The sequence below is a fragment of the Miscanthus floridulus genome, chromosome 18 (assembly GCF_019320115.1).
Source record: "Miscanthus floridulus cultivar M001 chromosome 18, ASM1932011v1, whole genome shotgun sequence".
Lineage (NCBI taxonomy): Eukaryota > Viridiplantae > Streptophyta > Magnoliopsida > Poales > Poaceae > Miscanthus > Miscanthus floridulus.
The window spans coordinates 48,705,424-48,730,200 of record NC_089597.1 but is presented as its reverse complement, the minus strand read 5'-3'; the positions used below and the strand labels follow the sequence as shown (position 1 = coordinate 48,730,200).

The window sequence follows — 24,777 nt, the reverse complement described above, 5'->3', positions numbered from 1 at the left end:
CGCGGTGGTGCGCGAGCACGCAGCGGCGGAGTGGAGCACAAGCACATGGAGGTGGGCGAGACACGTGCGGTGGTGCGGTGGCGCAATGCAGGCACGAGCGCTGGCGCGGCAAGGTAGGTGCGGGTGTAGCAAGGCAGGCGCATGTGAAGAGGCAGGCGTGAGCACGATAGCAGCGATGGCGCGTCGTGAGAGAAAGATAAAGTGGTAGCCCCCTGTGATAGACAAGGAAAGAAAAGGGAAATCTTTTCTGCTCGCACTTTAGTGATTGGATGCTTCGGCAAAGATGATCGGGCACAACCCTCTAGAGTTTGGTCAACAACAGAGAGGTCCTGAGACCCTCAAATCATGACCGGACGCATCCGATGACCCTTGACCAGATGCAACATAGAGTCTGGTCCTTCTCTAAGATCCATCCTGCTCTGACCGGATGCAGAAACATCATCATAGTGGATGCTATAGAAACATTGTTCATCGTTCAGTCCTCCTTCAGCAACTAAATCTCCTCCTGATGTACTCACTAGATGCTGCAATAGGTGAGTCCAGTCCCTACGTCCGGTCCATCTTCAACTGCAGAAAGTCCTCCTTTCTTCACGATGCTTTCTCCCAATTAGGTCCCAAACTTCAATAAGATCTAAATAAACACCAATTGGGACTGCTATGAGAGACCTCTCTCAAACCCTCAAGTTTTTCTAAATAATTTGCCTTCGACTATAATTCTTTTTAAGAAAATAGGCAACAAAAAGGGCGAGGAGCACCATGTGACCACATAAGAGGATTTTATGACCAATAGGAGCTTCAAATGCTCTCCCTATTTGTCGATAAACATAGCGGGTGCTCAAAAGATAACCGAAAAGAAACGACAAAGCAACACACATGCGCATGCAATGCAATACTTGAAAGTAAGTCTAGATGCTTGTCCAATGTTAAGCTTCTTCACACACTTCTTGGTGGTTATCTTAACCATGTTAGACAAGCCCTAAGTGCATTAAAAAATTAAACATGTTTTATATTACAATGCAATGCAATGGACAACACAAGCTCATTTTTTAGTGAAGTTACTAAAATGAAGCACATTTAGCTCATTCCTCAACTGACAAAATGTAGCCTCATCTAGCGGTTTAGTGAAGATATCCGCCAATTGATCCTCGGTCCTTACACCTTCTAGTGATATATCATTTTTAGCAACATGATCTCTAATAAAATGACGGTGGATATCTATGTGCTTGGTGCGAGAGTGTTGAACCGGATTATTAGCAAGCTTTGTCGTGCTCTCATTGTCACATAAGAGAGGTACCTTTTCTAGAACTACACCATAGTCTAGAAGACTTTGCTTCATGTAAAGAATTTATGCACAACAAGCATCCATAGCAATGTGCTCCGCCTCGGCGGTGGACAATACCACACTATTTTGCTTCTTGGAGGACCAAGACACTAGTGATCTACCAAGCAAATGGCACCCTCCGGATGTGCTTTTTCTATCAATTTTGCAACTGGCATATTCCGAATGGAATAGCCAACTAGTTGGAATCTAGCTCCTTTGGGATACCAAAGACCAATGCTTGGTGTGTGCTTAAGGTACCTAAGGATTTTTTTAACGGCAACCATGTGAGCCTCCTTAGGATTAGCTTGAAATCTAGCACACATACACACACTAAACATGATGTCAGGCCTAGATACAGTCAAATATAGTAAACTACCAATCATAGAACGGTAGAGAGTTTGATCAACCGATTTACCTTCCTCATCTAGGTCGAGATGTCCATTAGATAACATTGGTGTCTTAATTGGCTTACATTCATCCATTTTGAACCTCTTGAGAAGGTCCTTGGTATATTTTTCTTGAGAGATAAAAATCCTCTCTCTCATTTGCTTGACTTGAAAACCAAGAAAGAATGTAAGCTCTCTAATCATAGACATCTCAAACTCCTTTGACATCAATTCACCAAACTCTTTGCAATAGTCTTCATTTGATGAGCCAAATGTGATATCATCAACATATACTTGACAAATGAAGATCTCTCCATCAAGCTTTTTGGTGAATAGTGTGGTATCAACCTTCCCAATAGTAAAGCCCTTCTCAATGAGGAAATCCCGAAGGCACTCATACCAAGCTCTTGGGGCTTGCTTAAGCCCATATAGCGCCTTGGACAACCTATAGACATGATTAAGATATCTAGGGTCTTCAAACCTAGGAGGTTGATCAACAAATACTAGTTCATTTATGAAACCATTTAAAAATGAACTTTTATCATCCATTTGATATAATTTCATTTCATGATAGGATGCATATGTAAGAAGGATACGAATGGCTTCAAGTCTTGCAACCGGTGCAAAGGTCTCTCCAAAATCCAACCCTTCAACTTGGGAGAACCCCTTCGCAACTAGTCTTGCCTTGTTCCTAACAACGATGCCTTGATCATCTTGTTTGTTGCGGAACACCCACTTTGTTCCAATGACTCTTGCATCTTGTGGTCGCTCTTCAAGTGTCCAAATTTTATTTCGGGTGAAGTTGTTCAACTCTTCATGCATGGCATTTATCAAATCCGGATATTTAAGAGCTTCTTCTACATTTGTAGGCTCAATGCAAGAAACAAACAAGTGATGTTCAATAAGTAAAGCAAGTTTTAAGAGCGAGTCATTACATCCTTTGAAGGACTCCCTATGATGAGATCTTGTGGATGTGCTTGTAGTAGAAGTGAATGTATTCTATCAACCACTTGAGGGGAGGTTGTCGAGCATCAACATCTTAAGCTTGTGCCACCATTTGATCATGAGAGACATGAGTATCTTTATTTTATACTCTCCCATCTTTATCATCATCTTATGGCATATTTGATGAAGAAGGTGGATCAATCACTTGTACATCATCTTCATCATATTTGGGCTTGATGTCTCCAACTGGAATGTTCTTCATGGCCTCCCTCAATGGTTCATCACCTACATCCTCAAGATTCTCATATGCTCCTTGGGAGCCATTAGATTCATCAAATTCCACATCATATATTTCTTCAACCAAGCCGATGGCATGATTAAATACTCGATATGCTTTGGACTTTGATGAGTAACCAACAAGAAAACCAATATCACAACATCTTTGAAACTTCTCTAGGTGTTGCCGCTTCTTGTAGATATAGCATTTGCAACCAAACACCTAGAAGAATGGTACTACAAAGCTTGTCTTTCTCAAATTTCACATCCTTCAAACATCTCACCAATTCATTCTTCATTAGCTTCTTGAGTGAGCTCATCCCAACATGTGCAAGTCTTCTATGCCATAGCCACCCAAGTGATGTTTTGGTGAATAAGCATGTCTTCAAGTTTGCATCTTCGGAGGTGAAATCAACTAGATATAGGTTGTTGTATCTAAAACCCTTGAATATAACTTGATCATCATTTTTCTTTGACACAACCACTTTCTTCTCGGTAAACAAACATTAAAAGCCAAGATCACACAATTGACCAATGGATAGCAAGTTGAAACTTAATGAAGCAACATATAGCACATTTGATATTTTCAACTTTGCCCAATCCTTGAACTTTGCCCTTTGAATTATCACCAAATGTAATCCTCTCTTGACCATCTACTTCTTCTAGTGAGGTGAACATATAAGGATCACCGGTCATATGTTGAGTGCAACCACTATCAATAACCCAATGACTTTCACCGGTCTTATAGTTCACCTACACACAAGAGATCAAGCTTGTTGTTTAGGGACCCAAACTTGATGAGGGTCCTTTACTTTCTCAATTAGTGACTTTGCAACCCAAATTTGCTTAGGCCTATTCTTGTTGGGTAGACCTAAGAACCTGACTTTCATTTTTCCACTAGAATCCTTTCTAAGCATGTAGTGAGCTTTGAAGGCAGGTCTAGCATGTTTGGTCAATGGTTGTGGTGGTGGAGTTTGACACTCATGAGCAAAGTGATCTTCTTATCCACACTCAAAGTATCTTTTTGGCTTAGGCTTTGACTTGTATTGTTGTTGATGTTGAGCTTGAGCTTGAGCTTTCTTCTCTTGATTTGCCAAGTACTCAATACTACTTCTATCCATCTTCATCACGGTGTTCATGAGTAGCTCACTTTGGTGATATTGGCCTCTTGTGAACTTGCTCAAACCGGTCTTGAAATGTTCTTTCTCCAACTTGAGCTTCTTGTTTTCTTCTCTAAGTTCATCATGATTTTTCTCCATCTTGAGTCTCTTGTTCTCTTCTTTAAGCATCTCATTCTCAAGAGCTATATCATAATCATTGTCAAGATTCTCCATCACAATTGTGTTGGTGGTTGATAGCTTTTCAAGATCTTTCTTGAGCTTGACATAATCATCATAGTTGTTGGACTCAACCACTTTCTTGCCTTTGCTACTAGAACCTTGCTCAATGCTCTCAACAATCAAGTCATCATATGATGTAGCTATATCAATCTTTCGTTCACCCTTGGCCATAAGGCATAGGTGTGTAGAGGATGACGGTGGCGGTGGCGGTGAAGATAGTGAAGAATCAATCACAAGAGCGGCCACCTTCTCGTTCTCATTCTCACTTTCATCATTGGATGAGTCACTTGATGATTCAATATCCGTGAGCCAATCACCAATAATGTATGCCTTGCCATTCTTCTTCTTGTGAAATTCCTTCTTCTTGCCATCCTTCTTCTTGTATGGCTTGTTCTTCTTCTTCTCATCATCATTTTGATCACTTGAGTCATCTTTCTTGCCCTTTTACTTCTTCTTGTACTTGTCTTTCTTAGGTTTAGGGCATTGATGAGCTAGATGACCAAGTTCTCCACAATTATAGCAATCCATTTTGGTGATGGGCTTCCTTCTATTACTAGTGAATAATTTTTTCTTCTTGCCATCAAACTTGACACCATTCTTGTTTTGCTTCTTGAGTATCTTGGTAGTTCTTCTCACCATGAGAGCAAGACTTGTATCATCAATCTCATTATCACTTGAACTATCATGATCAACTCTTGCTTTGCCCCTCTTCTCTTGGCTAGCCTTGAATGTCAAATCTTTCTTCTTGGTGGAAGAAGAGCCATCTTGTGGAGTGATGTGCATGTACATCTCATGTGCATTGATCTTCACCAATATTTGAGTTGGTGTAGTGGTGGAAAGATCAGATTGATGAAGCACCGTCACAATATGCCCATATTTGTGAATGGGGAGGACACTCAAGATCTTTCTCACAACATCAGAAGGTTGCATTTGTGTGAGTCCAAGCCCATTGACTTCCTCTACAAGAACATTCAAGCGTGAATACATCTCATTGGCTCTTTCTCTAGGAAGCATCCCAAATAAATTAAGCTTTTTCATCATAAGGTGGTAACGTTCCTCACGCTCACTCTTGGTTCCCTCATGGAGCGCACAAATGTCCGACCATAGTGTATGGGCATCTTTGTGGTTCCGCACATGGTTAAAAACATCCTTGCAAAGGCCTCTAAAGAGGGTGTTTCTAGCCTTTGCATTCCACTTCTCATAGTTAACCTCATCACCTTGAAGGTTGGCGGGATCCTTAGGTTTTGGGAAGCCTTGTGAGGCGGCTCTAAGAACTCCAACATCTAAAGCCTCTAGGTATGCCTCCATGCGAATTTTCCAATAAAGAAAATCATCTCCCTCAAAGATAGGAGGGGGTCCATCCCCATGGGACACTTGCTCTAGGCGGTGAAGCCTAATTTAGGGAGCACGAGGCTCTGATACTAATTGAAAAGATCAAGATGCCCAAGAAGGGGGTGAATTGGGCTAATTCTAAATTTTTACAATAATTAAGCCCTACACTTCGCCCATTTCACCCCTTATGTCTAAAATGTGTTCCTATTGTTCTCCCATACAAAAGTTTTGCACCCAAGGTTCTAATCCTACTCTAGCATGGCAATTCTAGGATTGTAAAGACATGAAATGAATTTCTCAAATGTAAATGCTCAAAGTAAAGAGAGGGAAAGGAATACGGCGATATTTTCTCGAGGTATCAGAGAGTTGCCACTCCCCACTAGTCCTCGTTGGAGCACCCGTGCAAGGGTGTAGCTCCCTCTTGATCCACGCAAGGATCAAGTGCTCTCTATGGGTTGATTATTTGACACTCCGCCATGGTGAATTGCCCACAACCGCTCACAACATGACTTGGGTCATCCACAAGCTCCATGGGATTCGGGGGGCTGGAAAAGATTTCTCTTGATTCTGATCCCTCCTTAGGACCCGATCGATCCGCCATTGTCATGCGACCATGTATTCGATCTCCTTATGAGTCCAATTTCCCTTGAGCCCCCATGCATAGTAGGGGTCCAGTTGAGAGGTCTGCTCATCTTGTGATCGTCATCCCTCAAGCGTTTTTTCGATAAAACGAAGGGGCTGAGCCGTGCCATGTTTTCCTCGATGGACGAATCATAGTGCTCGGTGAGCTATTGATGGGCTGGTCTAAGTGGGGCCCTGGCTTCCCATTCTTGGGGGTCTGGTATGGGTCAGCTGGTGACCAACTCTAGATTCTTGGCAGCTAATCCATATATTTCTTGGGTGCGTTCGACCGGTCCCAAGGGCTCGCCGCCTTTCTTTGAGGAAAAACCATAGACTATGAACTGACCAAGACTTGAACGTGGGCCAGGATGCCCGTGAAGCTTGTGCGCCCGGGTACTGGCCACTAGCGGGCCTATCCCTTTCCACCCCTCACTCTAAAGGCGCATCCTAGAGCAGTTGTGACCCGTCGATGGGCCAACCTTCGAACTCCTGGGCCAGAATGGGCTATGGGAGCATTTTTAGCTCTGTATCCCTCCTTACCTATGGCGGTTCTCGGCCCATCAAATAGGGCAAACCGTCATCTGGTGCGTCCTTCGAGGGAGCGGCCAGAGGTGGCGTGCGCATGTTGAAAGGATCAAGATGCCCAAGAAGGGGGGTGAATTGGGCTAATTCTAAATTTTTGCAATAATTAAGCCCTACACTTCACCCATTTCACCCCTTGTGTCTAAAATGTGGTCCTATTGTTTTCCCATACAAAAGTTTTACACCCTAGGTTCCAATCCTACTCTAGCATGACAATTCTAGGAATGTAAAGACATGAAATGAATTGCTCAAATGTAAATGCTCAAAGTAAAGAGAGGGAAAGGAACACGACGATGTTTTCCTAAGGTATCAGAGAGTTGCCACTCCGCACTAGTCCTCATTGGAGCACCCGTGCAAGGGTGTAGCTCCCCTTGATCCACGCAAGGATCAAGTGCTCTCTATGGGTTGATTATTTGACACTCCGCCATGGTGAATTGCCCACAACCGCTCACAAAGTGACTTGGTTCATCCACAAGCTCCGCCGGATGATCACCAAGCTCCCGATCACCACTGATCGGTCTAGGTGATGGCGATCACCAAGAGTAACAAGCACAAAATCTCACTTGACCAAGACAAGCCTAATCAGTAAGGTGGATGCACACTTGCTACTCCCTATGCACTAATGAGGTCCTTAATCTTGGATTATCAAATCTCAATCACCCCACTGGGCTCTTGCTCTCCCTTGCACTCCAAAGGTATTTCTCAGCTGAACAAATGGGCAAGTTACCTCAAATGGACGAGTGGGATATGTATTTATACCCCCCATTCAAAACATAATGGTTGAGGTCCAACTCAGCAAATATCGAGATGACCAGACGCTCCGGTCAAGGTGACCGAACGCACCGGTCAGTGTAATACAACAGCGTGTTAGAAAGAGCCGTTTGCTATGACCAGACTTTGGCCTATGTCCGGTCAGCACCCATCGGACACGTCCGGTCATCAAAAACCCTCTCTGGAACCTTATTCATGTTGACAAGACACTGGCACTTAGAGTCCAGTCACTTCTCTATTCAGCATCCGGACCGTGGTCAACAGCCTATCCTCGTTGCTATAGATACGAGTAGCGTCCTGTTCAGTGAGCACTAGTGTCTAGTGTTCAGTCGCACTCTGACAGCTACTGCCAATCAAATGAACTGACCGAACTCTCCAAGCTGTGTTCGGTCACAACCAAACCAGCGTTCGGTCAGTCATTTGACTCTCCATTCACTTCCAATTCGAGATTCTTTGTGAATGAAGTTGACTTCTCTCGATCTTAGGGCTATTCCTGAGCTACCTAGTGCTAAGTTTAACAAGTGTGCACCACACCTAATCCATTAGACTGACCTAGGTTAAGCTACTAGTCCATACCCCCCTTAATAGTATGGACAAAGGAAAAACAAAGTCCTAAACTACTCTAAGTGTCTCTCCAACACCAAACGACACTTAGAACTAGTTCGTCCTTAACCTTGTCATTCATCCTTTGAAAACCGAAACGATTTCCATCGATAGGGGCATGACAACCATGATTGCCCAATCAATTTTCATTACCATGACCTAACTCAAATTGCCTCTGTAAAACATATGTTAGTCATATTAATCTCATGTCGTCATTAATCACCGAAACCCAACTAGGGGCCTAGATGCTTTCACATGTTTCTTAGAGAGGCGATGTGATGAGGCATGGTGGGCGCATAGATCTAGGCGAACGGTTTGCCTCTCGCTCTGCCTTCCCTTCTAAATAGTGGCCTTTCCCTCCATCTTTTGATATGCCTAACCGCAGCCTCACCTTCTCTGCTTCTCCACCGCCAGCGTTTGGATCCATTGCCTTCGCTCTTTCTCCGCCAGTGTAGCTCTCATTCTTCTGCCCTTGCCTCCCATGGGGTCATGGTATTGCTCCGATGTCACCCACATGCGCATAGAGGGTTTCATCAAGCGTGGTCTTCTCTGTGGGAGGATCAACATGACGGAGTGGCTCATGCCCGGTCATGAGGAGGCGCTGACGTCGTCCGATGGCTACATCATGGCCTTTGCGCCCTTCCATGAGCGTGGACTCACGATTCCTCCCCATTCATTCTTCCAAGGACTGCTACACCACTACCAAATTGAGTTGCAACATCTGAACCCCAATGAGATCCAGCACATTGCGGCCTTCATCGCGCTGTGCAAGGGGTACCTGGGGATCGAACCCCACTTCAAATTATGGTGGTACTTCTTTTGTGTTTCCCTGCTTAGGAAGAGGGATAGAGCTAGGGACCTACTACTGTCGATGGGCTACCCAGGATCCACCTCCGGGGGTAGCGGTCCACCGAGTACATGCCCTGCTAGCTATCAAGGTCCAACAAGGGGTGGCATGCGTAGTGGTTCTAAGTGACGAACACAGCCGCTGCCCCCTTACCGGACTTCACTGAACGCCACATCAAAGAGGCGCCATAGGTGTGGTCGTGGTGACCTCCTGAGAAGGAAAAGAAGAGGATGCGTGATATCCTTAATGCCATTGTGTTCCTAAAGAGCCATAGCCTTCGTGGGGCCAGTGTCATCGGGGCATATCACATGAGGAGGGTGGCACCACTGATGGCGCGTGCCCTTCCACTATATAGGATGATGCCTAGTGCGTAGCTCGATAGGACGGTGCTCGCCTAGGGGCCACTCCATGACAGCGAGGTCACACAGCGCATCAAGGAGGCAACAGAGGAGTCCAACACTATGTTCCTAATCCTAGGACATCCCGTGATGTGGCCAAACACTGGCTTCGTCGAGCTACCGACAAGGTTGGGCTTTCAAGCCTTCACCGCGCCGCTACCAGAGCACGCGGCTATGAGGGCGATGAGCCGCTCTGTGGACGAGAAGAGGAAGAAGGAGAAGGATGATAAGAAGGCGAGGCAGCGGGCGAAGCAGCGGGCAAGTCTAAACCGAGGAAAGCAGCGGCAGGGTTTGGACGAGGAAGAGGAGGAGGAGGAGGAGGAGGAGGAAGAAGAAGAAGAAGAAGAAGAAGGCGATGGTTTTGGGTCGCCCGTTCAATGGGATGAGCTGGGCAGTGGGGATGAGGATCCCTCTCTACCATAGGTGGGCCTTTCCCATGTCATGCCCTAGGGTAGGAGGGGGAGGATGCGCCCCTAGAGCTAGCGAAATCAAGCCGCCTCGCCCCGCTCCATCTAGAGCCTCCGAGCAGAGGGAGGGCTCAAAGCGGCAACGTGCCGACGAGGAGCAACAGGGGTCGAGTGGGTTGGCCCAAAACATCATTGCCCGGTGGCATCGAGGTGAGCTAAGAGTTTTTCATCCTTTTGCTCTAATGATTTTTTGCCGTAAACTCTTCGTCATGTCCTTTGTAGCATCGGAGGACGCGGGACTCTCCTGAGGCTTGCACCGAAGAAGAGCCTCGCCCTCCGGTAGACATGCCAGGAGTCAGCTAGCGTCGCATCAGAGGTGAGTGGGAGTGGCACTGGGGAGGCCATGGCGTCGACCAGGGAGGTGTAGCCGGTGGCTGCTTCCATGGGACAGCATACAGAGGAGGGCACGTCCGGGGTGCCCGTGGCAGGCATGGCATAGCCGGGTGTGGCCATGATGTCACAGGCAGAAGTGGCATAGCCGAAGCCATCATCCATGTGGGTGGCCACCTCCCTAGCGGGGCGGATGGAATGGGATGCACCCGAGGCATCCATGGTGGACATGGTATGTCTGGGTGCGGCTACGACGTCATAGGCGAAGATGACACAACAGAAGTTAATGTCCGTGTAGGTGGCTACGTCTATGGTGGGGTAGACGGAAGAGGACGCACCCAAGGTGTCCTTAGCATATGTGGCAACAGGGTAGGCCTTCGCATCCACATCACCCGCCCCCTCTACTACCAAAGGGGCCGCTCTGGAGGAGTTGCTGCCGCAAGAGGGGTCGGTGCCGCTTAGGATCAACGCATAGCCATCCCAGTCTCTAGTCTAGGTGGGCAGCGACCCACACGTGTGGGGAGGATCCTAGATCCGGTGGGCTGATCGGCGGGACACGATGGCGACGCTTTTTGCCCTTGACGCCACCGCAGAGGAGAGGGAATAGGGGAGCGTCCACATGGAGGTTGGGACTACGGTTCGCGCCCTGACCACCGCATTGAGCTTGTTGCGCGACGTCATCTCCCTGGTTGGCCAGGTATGATATGACCATGTTTCTGACCCTCATTTTCCCTTTCCGCGCCTCTAAGTCTTGTCCTCTCCGTAGTCCCTTATGGCCCGTAGCTAGGAGAAGTCCCAATTCCTTCGTCGCGACAAGGATGTTTGGGACCGCCTCGCCGAAGAGATGCGACAGAGTGAGGGGCTAGCCGCACAGCTTGCTGCCACCCGTCAGGAGGTGGCTGAGCTTGCTCCCACCACCCAGGAGCTAGCCGACCTCCGAGTCAGGGAAAAGGATGCTCATGATGATGCCCGTGAGGCTAGGGAGAAGCTCATGGCCCTTATCAAGAGGGCACGCATGGACACCGTGGAGGCCGAGCGGCTATGAAAGGAGCGGGATGATTTGCTCTGGGCCATAGAGGGGCTTTCGTATGGAGTGTGACTTGGCTCACTAGGAGCGTGCTGACGCCCAGCAGCGGATTGACCTCCTCAAGGGTGACCTTGAGGGGGAGAGGGACCTGAAGGTTGTGGCTGAGGGCGTGTCCACTAGGCTCACCATGAAGGTCGGTCAATGCCAGGAAGAGGTCTAGTGCCTAGAGGCCGAGGTGACCCAATAACATGATGAGGTGCACAGGCTTTGGGCGGACGTGGATGGTAAGCCTCTAGTTTCCCTTGTTGTCTTTTTCCCTAGAGCCTATGGTGAGTCCCTTGATGTGGTTGTCATGTGACTTGGATAGGATTTGATGATAGGCTCATGGCGAAGGTGACAAAGAGCCATAGCCTGGAGAAGGAGCTTGGCGATGTGAAGGCCACCCTCCTAAAGGAGAGCGAAGAGCACGATGCCCTACGCATCACCGTCCTACTGGTCTACAACGACCTCGAGCTGGCCCCGACATAGGAGACGAGCTTGGTCACTGTTCGCACCATCCAGATCACGGATCATGTGCATAGCATTGCGTGGGGCACGCTCCGCTTTGGCATCATTCGGTCATTTGCGATCGCTCGCTCTCACTATGAGAATATCGATCTAGCGACGATGAGCCAAGCCTTCATGCCTAGCTACTCCGACGTCGAGCTGAAGGACATTGAGAAGGAGGTGGCCCATCTGGCATAGGACTTATCTACCAAGATAGAGGATGAGATCACCCCCCAAAAAATTAGTTAGTTAGATAAATGAAGTGGTGGTCTTGTAATAAATGAACAAGTTTTAGTTCTTTTGTGTTATTAAAAGGTTACTGCATTCTGACCCTTTTCTGTTGTTAAGGCTACAAAGCTTAAGGCACGGGTGAAAGAACCCTGATCATGCTAGTGAGCAAGAATGCCATAGCCACTGGGGCGTAGGTTCCTTACAGTCAAACCAACTTTACTTAGTGTTTGTTTCCACAGCTCTCGCTTTTAGATCTTAACGTGAGAAGGGGTCGGGCATAGCGATTGTTTCTGAATACATATGCTCTTATCAGGCCCGAGTGAGGCTCGGCCCTATGCCATTGCTGGGGTTAGTTGTCACTAAGGACCGAGGACAAGATAGCAAAAAAGAAAGCATTTTTGTATTTTAGAAACACCATTCTTAGTTATCATGGGTACAAGCATATGCTAAGGGTAAAAATGACGTAGCTGCTCGATGTTCCATGCATTGACGTAGACCTTGCCGTCTATGGTCTTGAGCTTATAGGTGCTGGGTCAGAGCACTTCTATGATGACATATGGTCCCTCCCACGACGGAGAGAGCTTATGACTATTTTTGTTGCTCTAGACGAGGCGGAGTACCAAGTCCTCGCCGTTGAAGGCCTAACCCCACACCCGACGGCTGTGGTACTGCCGCAACGCCTGTTGGTACTTAGCCAAGCGAAGGACAGCAACATCACATGCCTTGTTGAGCTGATCCATGGCATCCTCGAGGGACGCCTCGGCTCCCTGCTCATTGTATGCCCTGACCCTCGGCGCTCCATAGTCGAGGTCGGTCGGGAGAATAGCCTTAGAACCATAGACCATGAAGAAGGGTGTGTAGCCAATGGCCTGGTTGGGGGTTGTCCTTAGGCTCCAGAGCACCACGAGGAGCTCCGTGACCCATTGTCTGCCAAACTTGTTCAACCAGTTGAAGATCCTAGGCCAGAGGCCTTGTAGGGCCATGCCGTTCGTGTGGTTGACCTGCCTGTTTGTGCGGGGGTGCGCCACGGTGGCCCAATCGACGCGGATGTGGTATTCATCGTAGAATCGGAGGAACTTTTTCTCGGTGAACTACGTGTCATTGTTCATGATAATGGAGTTCAAGATTCCAAAGTGATGGACGATGTCAAGGAAGAATAGCACGGCTTGCTCAGACTTGATCACAGAGATCGGCCAAGCCTCTATCCACTTTGTAAACTTGTCTACGGCGATAAGCAAGTGCGTATAGCCCTTGGGCACTCTCTTGAGGGGTTCGACCATATCGAGCCCCCAGACCATGAATGGCCATGTGATGGGGATCATTTGGAGTGCTTGGGCCGGTAGGTGGGTCTACTGAGCATAGTATTGACACCCTTCACAGGTGCGCACAACCTATTCAACGTCGGATACTATGGTTGGCCAGTAGAAGCCCCGTCGGAACACATTTCTAACCAGGGTCCTAGGTACAGCATGGTGCCCGCAGACCCTACCATGGATATGTCTTAGCAACTATTTCCCTTGTTTGATGGGGATGCAGCGCTGTAGGATCCTGGTGTGGCTTTGCTTGTAGAGCTCCCCTCAACAACAACAACAAAGGACTTGGCGCGACGCGTGAGCCGTCGAGCCTCCATTTTGTCTGTTGGTAGCACCTCACGGAGGAGGTAATCGAGGTAATGCGTCCTCCAGTCAGTAAGAGGGTCGGGCTCTGCCACTGGGTCTACATCAAGCTCCATGACCTCGAGGTCAGGGGGAGCTGAGGGTTGGACAGCCCTTGAGCCCGAGGTCAGCGGCTTGTCACTAGTTCATTCTGGCTCCTCGTTGTGGATCGAGGGCTTGTACTGGTCACTAGCGAAAATGCCCATCAACCCTGGCTCTTGGTTGGACGCCATCTTTGCCAGCACATTAGCTGCTTTGTTGAGCCCCTCGGGATGTGATTGAGCTCGAGATCGTTGAACTTGTCCTCTAGCTGGCAGGCCTCTCGGCAATACGCAGCCACCTTGGGGTTGTGGCAGCTTGACTCCTTCATGACCTGGTCAATGACCAGCTAGGAGTCACCTCGGATGTCGAGCCGTTAGATGCCTAGCTCAACAACGATGCATAGGCCGTTAATGAGTGCCTCATATTCGACCACATTGTTGGAGGCAGGGAAGTGGATGTGGACCATGTACTTCATGCGCACTCTGAGGAGTGAAATGAAGAGCTACCCCACATTGGCCCCTTCTTCATTAGCGACCCATCGAGGTACATCATCTAGTACTCCTGGTCAATGGCCGCTGGTGGCTTTTGGATCTCGGTCCATTCTGCCATGAAGTCAGCCAGGATTGGGACTTGATGGCCGTCCGAGAGGCATACGAGATACCCTGACCCATCAATTTGAGTGCCCACTTTGCAATCCTTCCTATGGCGTCTTGGTTTTGGACAACCTTGTTGAGGGGAAAGGATGTCATGACTATCACCAAATGTGACTCGAATTAATGACGTAACTTCCTCTTGGCGATAAGGACGATGTATAGGAGTTTCTAGATTTGGGGGTAGTGAGTCTTGGAATCGGACAAAACCTCGCTAACAAAGTACACGGGATGCTGTACTTTGAGGGCGTGTCCCTCCTCTTCCCACTCTACTACCAGGTGAAGGGTCGAGATGGCGACTAGAGGGGGGGTGAATAGTCTTTTCTAAAACTTAATCACGTCGGCTAACCGATATAAATGCGGAATTAAGACTATCGGTCTAGCCAAGACTATACCCCACTATATGTGTTCACTAGCACCTTGCAAAGATAACAATTATGCAATAAAGGTGCCGGGCTAGCTAGAGCTCTCCTAAACAATTCTAGGAGCAAGGTTACACAAACCTATGCCACTAGTACTTTAAGCAACAAGGGAGCTCCTACACATGCTAGTAAGCAAAAGCACAAAGCTAACTAAGCTCACTAGCAATGCTCAATAACAAGGCAACCAATGCCTAATTAGAGAGCACAAATACTTAGCTACACAAACTAAGCAATGTGACTAACAAGGTTGCTAAAACCAAATTAGCCACGCAAGGGAGCTACTTCTATGCTACACAAGCAAGAAGGTAATTAGCAAGCTACACAAGCTATCTAATTACAAGAGCAACTACACAAGCTTAATATGTATAAAAGTAATTGCAAGCTTGTGTAATGGGGATGCAAACCAACGGGAAGAACAAAGTTGATACGATGATTTTTCTCCCGAGGTTCACGTGTTTGCCAACACGCTAGTCCCTGTTGTGTTGACCGCTCACTTGGTGGTTCGGCGGCTAATTAGCATCACCCGCTAAGCCCGCACGTCGGGCGCCGCAAGAACCTACCCCAGAAGTGAGGGTAGCTCAATGACACGCTTTACTAGAGTTGCTCTTCGCAGCTCCCGTGGGGCGAGCACAATGCCCCTCACAAGCACTTCTCCAGAGCGCCGCACAAGCTTCTTGCGCGCTTCGACAGAGACCACCACCAAGCCATCTAGGAGGTGGCAACCTCCAAGAGTAACAAGCACCACCGGCCTGCAACTCGATCACCTAGTGCCACTCGATGCAACCTCACGATGCAATCGTACTAGAATCGCTCACTCACACAATCGAATGATCACTATCAAGTATGTGTGTGATGGAGGGCTCCCAAGCACTCTCAAGCATGGACACAAAGTCCCCCAAGGTGCTCAGCACCAGCCATGGCCGAGGGCCACTTCTATTTATAGCCCCAAGGGCTAAACTAGCCGTTACCCCTTCACTGGGCAACGGTTGGGCCGACCGGACGCTCCGGTCGTGTTGACCGGACGCTGGACATCAGCGTTCGGTCACTCGCAGACGACCACGTGTCCTGGTTCCAACGGTCATTTGACTTGACCAGACGTAGCAGCACTCAACTGACCGGACGCTGAACCCCCAGCGTCCGGTCGTTTCCAGTAAGCTCCTGAGCATGACCGGATGCGTCCGGTCGAACGCGATCGGACGCAGCCAGCGTCCGATCACACTCCAGTTACTGCGTCACTGTACGTCAGCCTGACCGGACGCAGCCTTCCAGCGTCCGGTGCATTCAGATCCAGCGTCCGGTCAGTTGACCGACGCCGGCATCTTTGCGACCAACTCGTTTTCACTTCTAACTTCTTCACCCTTGCACCAATGTGCTAACCACCAGAATTTGCATCCGGCGCAATAGAAAATAGGCATTCCATTTTCCCGAAAGCGCCGAATCAGAGAGGGACCCAAACTCATCTCAACCCTGCAAACACCACCGCCTTTGTAAATGTGCCAACACCACCAAGTGTACACCACCATGTGTATGTATGTTAGCATTTTCACAATCATTTCCCAAAGGATGTTAGCCACTCAACTTGCCACGCCACTCGATCCTAGTGACAATGTAAGGTTAGATCACTCGAGTGGCACTAGATGACCGATATGCAAACAAGTTTGCCCCTCTTGATAGTACGGCCATCTATCCTAAACCCGGTCATAAACTTCTCTACACACCTATGACCGATGAAATGAAATGCCCTAGGTTATACCTTTGCCTTGCGCATTCCATTCCATCTCCTCCAATGTTGATGCAACACATGCACCAACACGATCAACAATGATATGATCCACTTCATATCATCATATGATCATATTGGTTCATCGATCTTGACTCTACTTGCTCTTCGCCATTGCCATCATCCATCGGCGCCAAGTCTTGCTCAAGCTTCACCACCACGCGGTCCATCACTCCAAAGCCTTCGACTTGCCCTTCACGCTTGCAACCGGTCCATCAAGCCAAGTCTTGTCTTGATCTTCTCCACCTTGATCACATGACTCAATGTCATGTCTCATGTGCATTTAAGCTCCTTCATCATCACATGTGTGAGCTTTGCAACATCTCCAAGCCATTTTCACCTTCATGGCATATGTTGCTCACACACATGTACCTGTGGACTAATCACCTGTGTATCTCACATAAACACAATTAGTCCACCTAAGTTGTCACTCAATTACCAAAACCAAACAAGGACCTTTCACCAGGGCGATGCTGACCACTTGCATGGTGGCCATAATGTAGAGCAGGAGCGGTTCCCTGATGGTCGGGGGACTAGGATCGAGGCCTTTGTTAGGAGCTGCTTGACCTTGTAAAGTGCCTCCTGGGCCTCGGGCATCCATTCAAAACGGTCGGCTTTCTTTAGAAGCCGATAGAGGGGGAGACGTTGTTTGCCAAAGCACGAGATAAAATGGCTAAGCATGGCGAGGCGCCCTATAACTCGTTGTACCCACTTTATGTTCTAAATCAGGCCCATCCTTATGATGGCCGAGATCTTCTCTGAGTTGGCTTCGATGCCGCGCTTAGAGATGATAAAACCTAGTAGTGTACCCCTCAGGACCCCAAAAACGTATTTATCTGAGTTTGATGTCGTTTGCTTGGAGTTTCACGAAGGTCTGCTCTAGGTTGGCTATGAGCTGGTCAGCTTGTTTGGACTTGACCATGATGTCATCTATGTAGGCCTGAACGGTTCACCCAAAGAGGTCCCTGAAACACTTGAGTATATAATGCTGATACGTAGCCCCCGTGTTTTTAGACCAAACGGCATTATGATGTAGCAGAACAATCCGAACCAGGTGATGAAAGATGTCATGAGCTGGTCAGACTCTTTCATCATGATTTGATGGTATCCAGAGTATGCATCAAGGAAGCAGAGGGTTTCACACCCTGAGGTTGAGTCGACTACTTGATCTATGCATGGCAAAGGAAACAGATCCTTTGGACATGCTTTGTTGAGACCCGTGTAATCAATACACATTCTCCATTTCCCACACTTTTTTCTTACCAGAATGGGGTTGGCTAATGACTCAGGGTGACACACTTCCTTGATAAATCTAGCCACCAAAAGCTTCGCAATCTCCTCATCGATGGCCCTACGCTTCTCCTCGTCGATGCGATGCAGGCGCTGCTTCACTGACTTGGAGCCTCGCCTGATCTTCAAGGTGTGCTTAGTGACTTCTCTCAGAATGCCTGGCATGTTCGATGGTCTCCATGCAAAGATGTCTCTATTGGTGCAGAGGAAGTCGATGAGCGCATTTTCCTATTTCGAGGAAAGCATGGTGCCAATGCGCACCATGTTGCCCTCGGAGCTGCTGGGGTCTATGAGGACCTCCTTGGCGCCCTCCACGAGCTTGAAAGACTTGGCTGACCGCTTGGGGTCAGGTGCTTCTTTGACAATCTCCTCCCTAGTGGCCATGAGCTCTTTGGAGGTGACAATCACCGTGGCATGTTTGCAACACTCAACCTCACACTCGTAGGCGCACTGGAAGGAGGTGCCGACGGTGATGACCCCGCACAGACCCGACATCTTTAACTTCAGATAGGTGTAGTTGGGGACGGCCATGAACTTCATGTAGCATAGACATCCTAGGATGGCGTGGTAGGTCCCATGGAACTCGACCACCTCGAAGGTAAGGGTCACCATCCTATAATTGTTTGTATTCCCAAAGGTGATGGGCAAATCATTCTGCCCGAGCGGCAAGGACTGCCTTCTAGGCATGATGCCGTAGAAAGATGCCTCGGTTGGCCAGATGCGCGATCGGTCAATGCCCATAGCATACATGATGTTGAGGCCACTGCCTCCATCCATCAGCACCTTGGTGAGCCACTTCATGTCAACGATCGGGTCAACCACGAGCGGGTATCTTCCTAGTCGCGGGATGCTATCTAGGTGGTCGGTCTGATCAAAGGTGATGGCAGACTCCAACCATCGAAGGAAGGACGGTGTGGTCAGCTCGGCCGCATAGACCTCGCGGCACGTAAGCTTCTGGCGGCGCTTGGAGTCATAGGCCACTGACCCCCCCATAGATCACAAGGCAACCATCCACCATCGGAAAGCCGCCGTCCTTCCCCTCGGTGTCGTCTGTCACTGGCTTGGGCTCCTTCCTATGCTCCCCCTTACTAGAGCCACTGGATAGGAACCGCTTCATGAGGGCATAGTCTTTGCATAGTGCTTGATAGGGAAGGCATGGTTCGAGCATGGCCCTTTGAGCAGCTTCTTAAAGTGTTCTGGGATACCCTCGGTAGGCTTTTGACCCCCCTTGCGGTCGGCAGTGGCCACGAGCGAGCCCTCATGTTGCTGCTTGTTCTTCCTCTTGTTGGGGCAGTTGCAGGCACCTTCGTCGACGTCCTCATCCTACTTCGCCTTGCCCTTGAGACGGTCAAAAATCGCTCCGACCGCAGCCTCACTCGAGGCATGGCTGGTGGCGATGTCGAGGAGCTTCTTGGTGGTTCATGGGCCCTTATGTCCTAGCTTGTGAACCAAGGACTCATAGGTGGTCCCAGACAGGAAGGCTCCTATAACATCGGCACTGGCAACGTCGGCCAGCTCGTTGCACTGTCGGGAGAAGCACCGGATGTACTCATGAAGAGTTTCCCTAGACTTCTATCAGTAGTTTTTGAGTCCCACGGGTTCCCGAGATGCATGTTGGTGCCCTAAAAGTGTCCCATGAAAATCTTCTTTAGGTCCACCCAACTTTGAATCCGGTTGGGTGGAAAGCGCTCCAACCATGTTCGCGTCGAATCGGCTAGGAACAATGGGAGGTTGCGGATAATGAAACTGTCACTATCCGCTCCACCGGCTTAGAAAGCAAGCCAATAATCCTTGAGCCACAGTCTGGGGTTTGTTTCCCTAGAGTATTTCTAGATGTTGGTCGGTGGTCGGTACCATGGTGGGAAGGCAGCGTTGAGGATGTGTCGGCCGAATGCCTAAGGTCTCGGTAGGTTGGGGCTCAGGCTCTGGTCCTCACCGCTATGTCTGCCATGACAAGGGTGGTAGACGTGGCTGGCTTCCTCTCTCTCGTTGCTTTGTCCACGCATACGAGCATCTAGGGTGTTACATGCGTCATGGTGGAGGCCGAGACGCTCATGCACCGGGCCACGGTGTGCCCTCCGCCACCGCACAACATCTGGTGGACAGACACATCTCTGACATGTTGTCCTGAGGGCGCGTGCTGATTGGCGTCTAGCTCGTGTCACCAAGATAGCGAGCTCTCCGCCTATTGCATCACCGCGCGCTCGAGCAGCATGAAGATCTCATGATGGGCCTGATGATCCTAGGGTGTCGCGGGCTCTAGAGCCCTCGGAGCAAGGCCACCACGGCAGTGATGTTCTGGCTTGCCCCAACAAAGTGTGGGAGGGCTCCATCGTCTTTGATGATCCTCTAGTTCACGTCGTGGGCCATGGCACGAGCACGCCCACCGTCTTCATGGCGCTCGATCTCTTGCTCGAGCTCTATGCGTTCCTACTCGAGTTGGAGTCATGCATCCTTGAGCTCCTAGTGCCACGCCCTTAGTTGTTCCACCTGCATTTGAGGAAGGGCCCCTGCATCTTCCTCGACCTCATCATCAAGGTCATTTGGTGGGGTAGCCCCTCCCTTGTGGACGCTTTCGACATGTCCCTTGGTGGTACCTACCATAAAACATGCTCGTGAGGGATTATGGCTCCCCCTGCTGGAGTCAGAGTTAGAGAGCAACTCTGAATCTCCTGCGAGAAGGTCGTGGAAAGATTCCATGACGTATTCAGTCATCCCCGTGAACTCGTTGTTCGTAGGGGATGGGTGCATGCGCTGCGCCATGAGGTGGCCAACAGTCCTCGCAGCATTGCGCAGACAGAATGGGAACGCTGCTAGGGTGCCTCAGGTGAGGTGTTCCAAGGAGAGCGGTTCCCCTCCGGCGAATTGCATTATGACATTAGCGAAGGAGAAAGTAAGGCAGCGCAACTCCTCTTGGGATGGTCGGGGTCCTAGGAAGGCGTCGAGTTGGTGCTCTAGCCTCCCATAGTTGAAGCCGAGGAGCCGGTCACTCCTAGAGACATGAGCCTCCGGCGCGTGCAGCTGTAGCTCCGCAAGCGCCTCAACGATCACGTTGAGGCCGGTGAGTGGAGAGGCAGGACGGCGGTGGGAGCCTATGCCAACTCTCCATCCATTGTAACAATGAAGTCCAGGCTCCCAAAGCACACATGCGCATCCGGGACCCAGCTGACGTCGTGACTAGCCATCCGAGGCCTGATGTGGATGTCGAGACGCGCAAAAGCCCCCAACCTGACGCACCAACTCTCGATGTTTTGAACCACCAGCTAGTAAATTTGTATCTACGTGTTTGGCCCAGATGGTGTGCTCGGAGGATACACAAATTTATATTGGTTCAGGCAAAATGTCCCTACGTCCAGTCTACTGCTACTCGTGTTACCATCCCTAGTTTGTAGTAGGGGTTACAAACAAGCGAGAGAGGGAGAATGTCCTAAGTCTCTGGTGAAAAGATCGAATGGAGTTGGGTCTTGTTGAGCTCGTTCAGCCCTCCCAGTGTCAGAAGTTTGACCCTAGGGTCGTACTCTTAGACCCATAGTGGTTGGAGGTGATATGGATCCCTATCGGGCGAGGCGGAGCTCACGCCCGAGGGGTCTAGCGAGATAGAGCCCGTGCCCGAGGGGTCGGGTGAGACGGAGCCCGCGCCCTCGGGGTCTGCTGAGACAAAGCCCGTGCCCTCAAGGTCGGGCAAGACGGAGCCCGCGCCCAAGGGGTCTGGCAAGATGGGGCCCGCAACCTTGGGATCAGGCAAGACCTTAAATATGTCTTGGACCATATGGGCGAATTAACGTTCATGGCCGTTAACTTCCTTCCTTCGGGTATCCCTAATATGGATACCCAACATTGATGGTAAGGAACCTAGACATCTTGAGCTCTACTTCTATGATGATGATCCGAGCCTTAAGCACCGGTACTGAAGGTGTCGTGAAGATTAGTACCAAAAAGATAATGAAGTTATAGAGAGATTGGTGGCCATCCTTCATGACAATCCATACTGACAACATTTGAGGAGTATGGGGCAGGCCGAACAACTCGAGGACTTTCGTCTCACACTTAATCTTGATCAGTGATTGAACCAAACGACATACAACGTGTCGATGGCTTCAAAGGTGGCTATTGTTTGGATCGAGGGTAGTGAACTTCTTGGTCAGTTTCAGAATAGTGTTGTCCTACATGGGAAAGCTAGGAGCAGGCATGGCATTCGATCATACCATGGATGATATGATGCTCTTTCATACCCACTCTTCTTCCCTAGCGGTGAGCTTGGATGGCATATGGATATCCCAAAGAAAGGTGTTACTATGGATGATGTCAACACGGCTCATGCCCTGTGTAAGGCTCGTAGTGGTACAGAAGAAGAAACATATTTATTTATCTTCTTATACTTTTCATGTATACCAAACCATTGTCCTAGAAACACCTCTAATAACATAGTTTTTTTCTAGACTCTCTAGGAAATTTATGTGTTTCTGTGCATGACTACTACTGCTACAAGTTCTAGATACAGCTAGGAATCTTTAATCCCATACTTTATGGCAAGCGTCTTTTCCAACAGTTTACGGTGGACACATACATCAAAATTGAGAGTTCTCGATTGGATTACATACACAATCATCAAACAGAGATTAGGGCCGACCTCTACCAAGGATTGGTTGATAGCCTGCATGCTAGTGAGGGAAGATCAGAAGCTGTTGGAATGCGGACGGTGATGCCTTCCTCATTTATCGGAGGCCCAAGGGACATGAGGCGTAGGTACTTGGATGCCATGGCACTGGTGTAGAGGTTTGGAAAACCAGACATCTTCTTGACTATGATATGTAATCCCAAGTGGGATGAGATCATGCGTGAGTTGTACCCTAGACACACACCACAGGATTGTCTAGATCTTATTGATTGGGTCTTTAGGGCAAAACTAGAAGAGCTTAAGCACATGTTGATAAAAAAAGGATATCCTCGGAAAGGTTCATGCACATGTGTATGTTGTGGAGTTCCAGAAGAGGGGTCTAGCACGCATATTTTTTGCTAATCATGGAGGGACGCTACAAAATCACGTGCCCAGAGCAATATGACCTTCTCATCTCAGTCAAGCTCCCAAACAAGAAGAAGTATCTAGACTTGTATAAAATGGTTACAAAGCATATGATGCATGGCCCTTGTGGAGTACTTAATCGCAATTGCCCATGCACAAAGGGCCGTGAATCATGCAAGAACCATTACCCATGACCTTTCTATGATGCCACATTACAGGGCAAGGATTCATACCCAGTTTACAGATGGCATGACGATGGTAGAAAAGAAAAGGTTCGCGGGCATGACCTTGACAACAGATGGGTCATGCCTTACAACCCATACCTCCTATGTCTGTTCAATTGCCACATCAATGTTGAAGCATGTGGGAGCATCAAGGCCATCAAGTATTTGTTTAAGTACATTTACAAGGGTCATGACCGCGCGTCTGTGGCTATGAGAGAGGCTAATAAGGAGGACAATGAAGGAAACATCGATGAGATCAAACAGTACATGGATGCTAGATGGGTAACTCCACCAAAAGCCTTGTGGAGGATATATGGTTTTTATATAAGTGATAGGTCCCCTTCGGTGTTGTCCTTGCAGCTCCATCTTCCTGACATGTACATGGTGTCATTTCACAAGCACGAGGGTGTTCGACGTGTGCTTAATCGTCCAGGTGCTGAAAGGTCGATGCTTACAGCCTACTTCGAGAAGAATAACACATCTGAACATGCCCATGGTATATTATATCGGGACTTTCCTGAGTACTATAAGTGGGACTCACAGGGAAAATCGTGGATTAGGAGGGTGCAAAAGAATCATTTAAGACAGATCGGAAGAGTTGTATGTGCCAATCTAGCTGAAGGGGAACATTATTATCTTAGGGTTCTTCTAAACCATGTGGCTGGTGCAACCTCGTTCACTGATCTAAGGACGGTTTCTAGCGTACTCCTACCGACTTTTTGTGAAGCTATAGAAAGACGAGGCCTTATTGAAGCGGACAACACACTGCACGAGGGCCTTGCTGAAGCTACTCTATGGATGATGCCATATGCACTGCGAAGGCTATTTGCAACAATCTTGGTATTTTGTGAGCCGAGCGATGTGTCAGAACTCTAGGGAAAGCACAAGGAGGCAATGTCTTAGGACTACAGGAGCAATAGCTAGTCCAACTTCATAGTGGAGCAGATGGTCCTCATAGATATTCGGAAGTTGTTAGAATCAATGCATAAGGACATAAAGATGTACCCACTTCCTAATATCAACGACACATATGATCCGCCTAGCGATATTCCTAGGGAGAATTTCGAGGAGGCTAGCGTTGAGGAAAGTGTTATTGACATGGCACTATCAAAGACCCTTAACGAGGAGCAGCAGGCTGCCTACAATGATATTATGTCTGCTGTTGATAGCAATCATGGGGGTTTGTTCTTTGTAGATGGACCTAGCGGCACCGGAAAGACTTATCTATACAGGGATCTGCTCGCTACTATACGTAGTCAGAACAAGATTGTCGTGACAACAACAACATCTGGTGTTGCAGCCTCAATAATGCTTGGTGGCAGAACCACCCACTCGCGCTTCAAGATTCCCCTCATCCTCGATGATGGGGCCTTATGTAGCTTCAGAAAATAGAGTGGTACCGCCAAACTGCTTCGGACCACATCCCTTATTATTTGGGACGAGGTGACAATGATGAAGAGGCAAGGTGTCGAGGCGCTAGACAACAGCCTCCGTGATATCATGGACCGTCCTAACCTATTGTTTGGGGGGAAGACTGTGGTGTTTGGTGGAGATTTCAGGCAGGTTCTCCCAGTTGTTCGAAGAGGGTCAAGGGCTCAAGTAGTCGGTGCCTCACTGCGGATGTCATACCTTTGGAATTCCATGCGACATCTCAAACTTGTGCGCACC

General features: G+C 48.8%; 2 protein-coding genes across 2 annotated transcripts; both read right to left on the bottom strand.

Annotated features, from left to right (window-relative positions):
• Positions 1 to 12,664: 12,664 nt before the first annotated feature.
• On the bottom strand, positions 12,665 to 18,027 carry LOC136523795 (uncharacterized). The gene is made up of 2 exons (XM_066517355.1): positions 17,836 to 18,027; positions 12,665 to 13,114 (listed from the first exon to the last, which is right to left on the bottom strand). Exons 1-2 carry the CDS (start codon positions 18,025 to 18,027, stop codon positions 12,665 to 12,667), a joined length of 642 nt encoding a protein of 213 aa, XP_066373452.1.
• A 63-nt stretch (positions 18,028 to 18,090) lies between these two features.
• On the bottom strand, positions 18,091 to 18,855 carry LOC136523793 (uncharacterized). Its single transcript, XM_066517354.1, has one exon. The coding sequence runs from the start codon at positions 18,853 to 18,855 to the stop codon at positions 18,091 to 18,093; it is 765 nt and encodes a 254-aa protein (XP_066373451.1).
• Between the last annotated feature and the right edge of the window lie 5,922 nt (positions 18,856 to 24,777).

Excerpts from the sequence above, each read along its gene's own strand:
- LOC136523795 (XM_066517355.1), bottom strand. The coding sequence starts at position 18,027 with ATGCCAGGCATTCTGAGAGAAGTCACTAAGCACACCTTGAAGATCAGG. Across the intron at positions 13,115-17,835 it reads CATTAGCCAACCCCATTCTG|TTCACCGAGAAAAAGTTCCT; the intron begins GTAAGAAAAAAG and ends AATGACACGTAG.
- LOC136523793 (XM_066517354.1), bottom strand. The coding sequence starts at position 18,855 with ATGGGGGGGTCAGTGGCCTATGACTCCAAGCGCCGCCAGAAGCTTACG.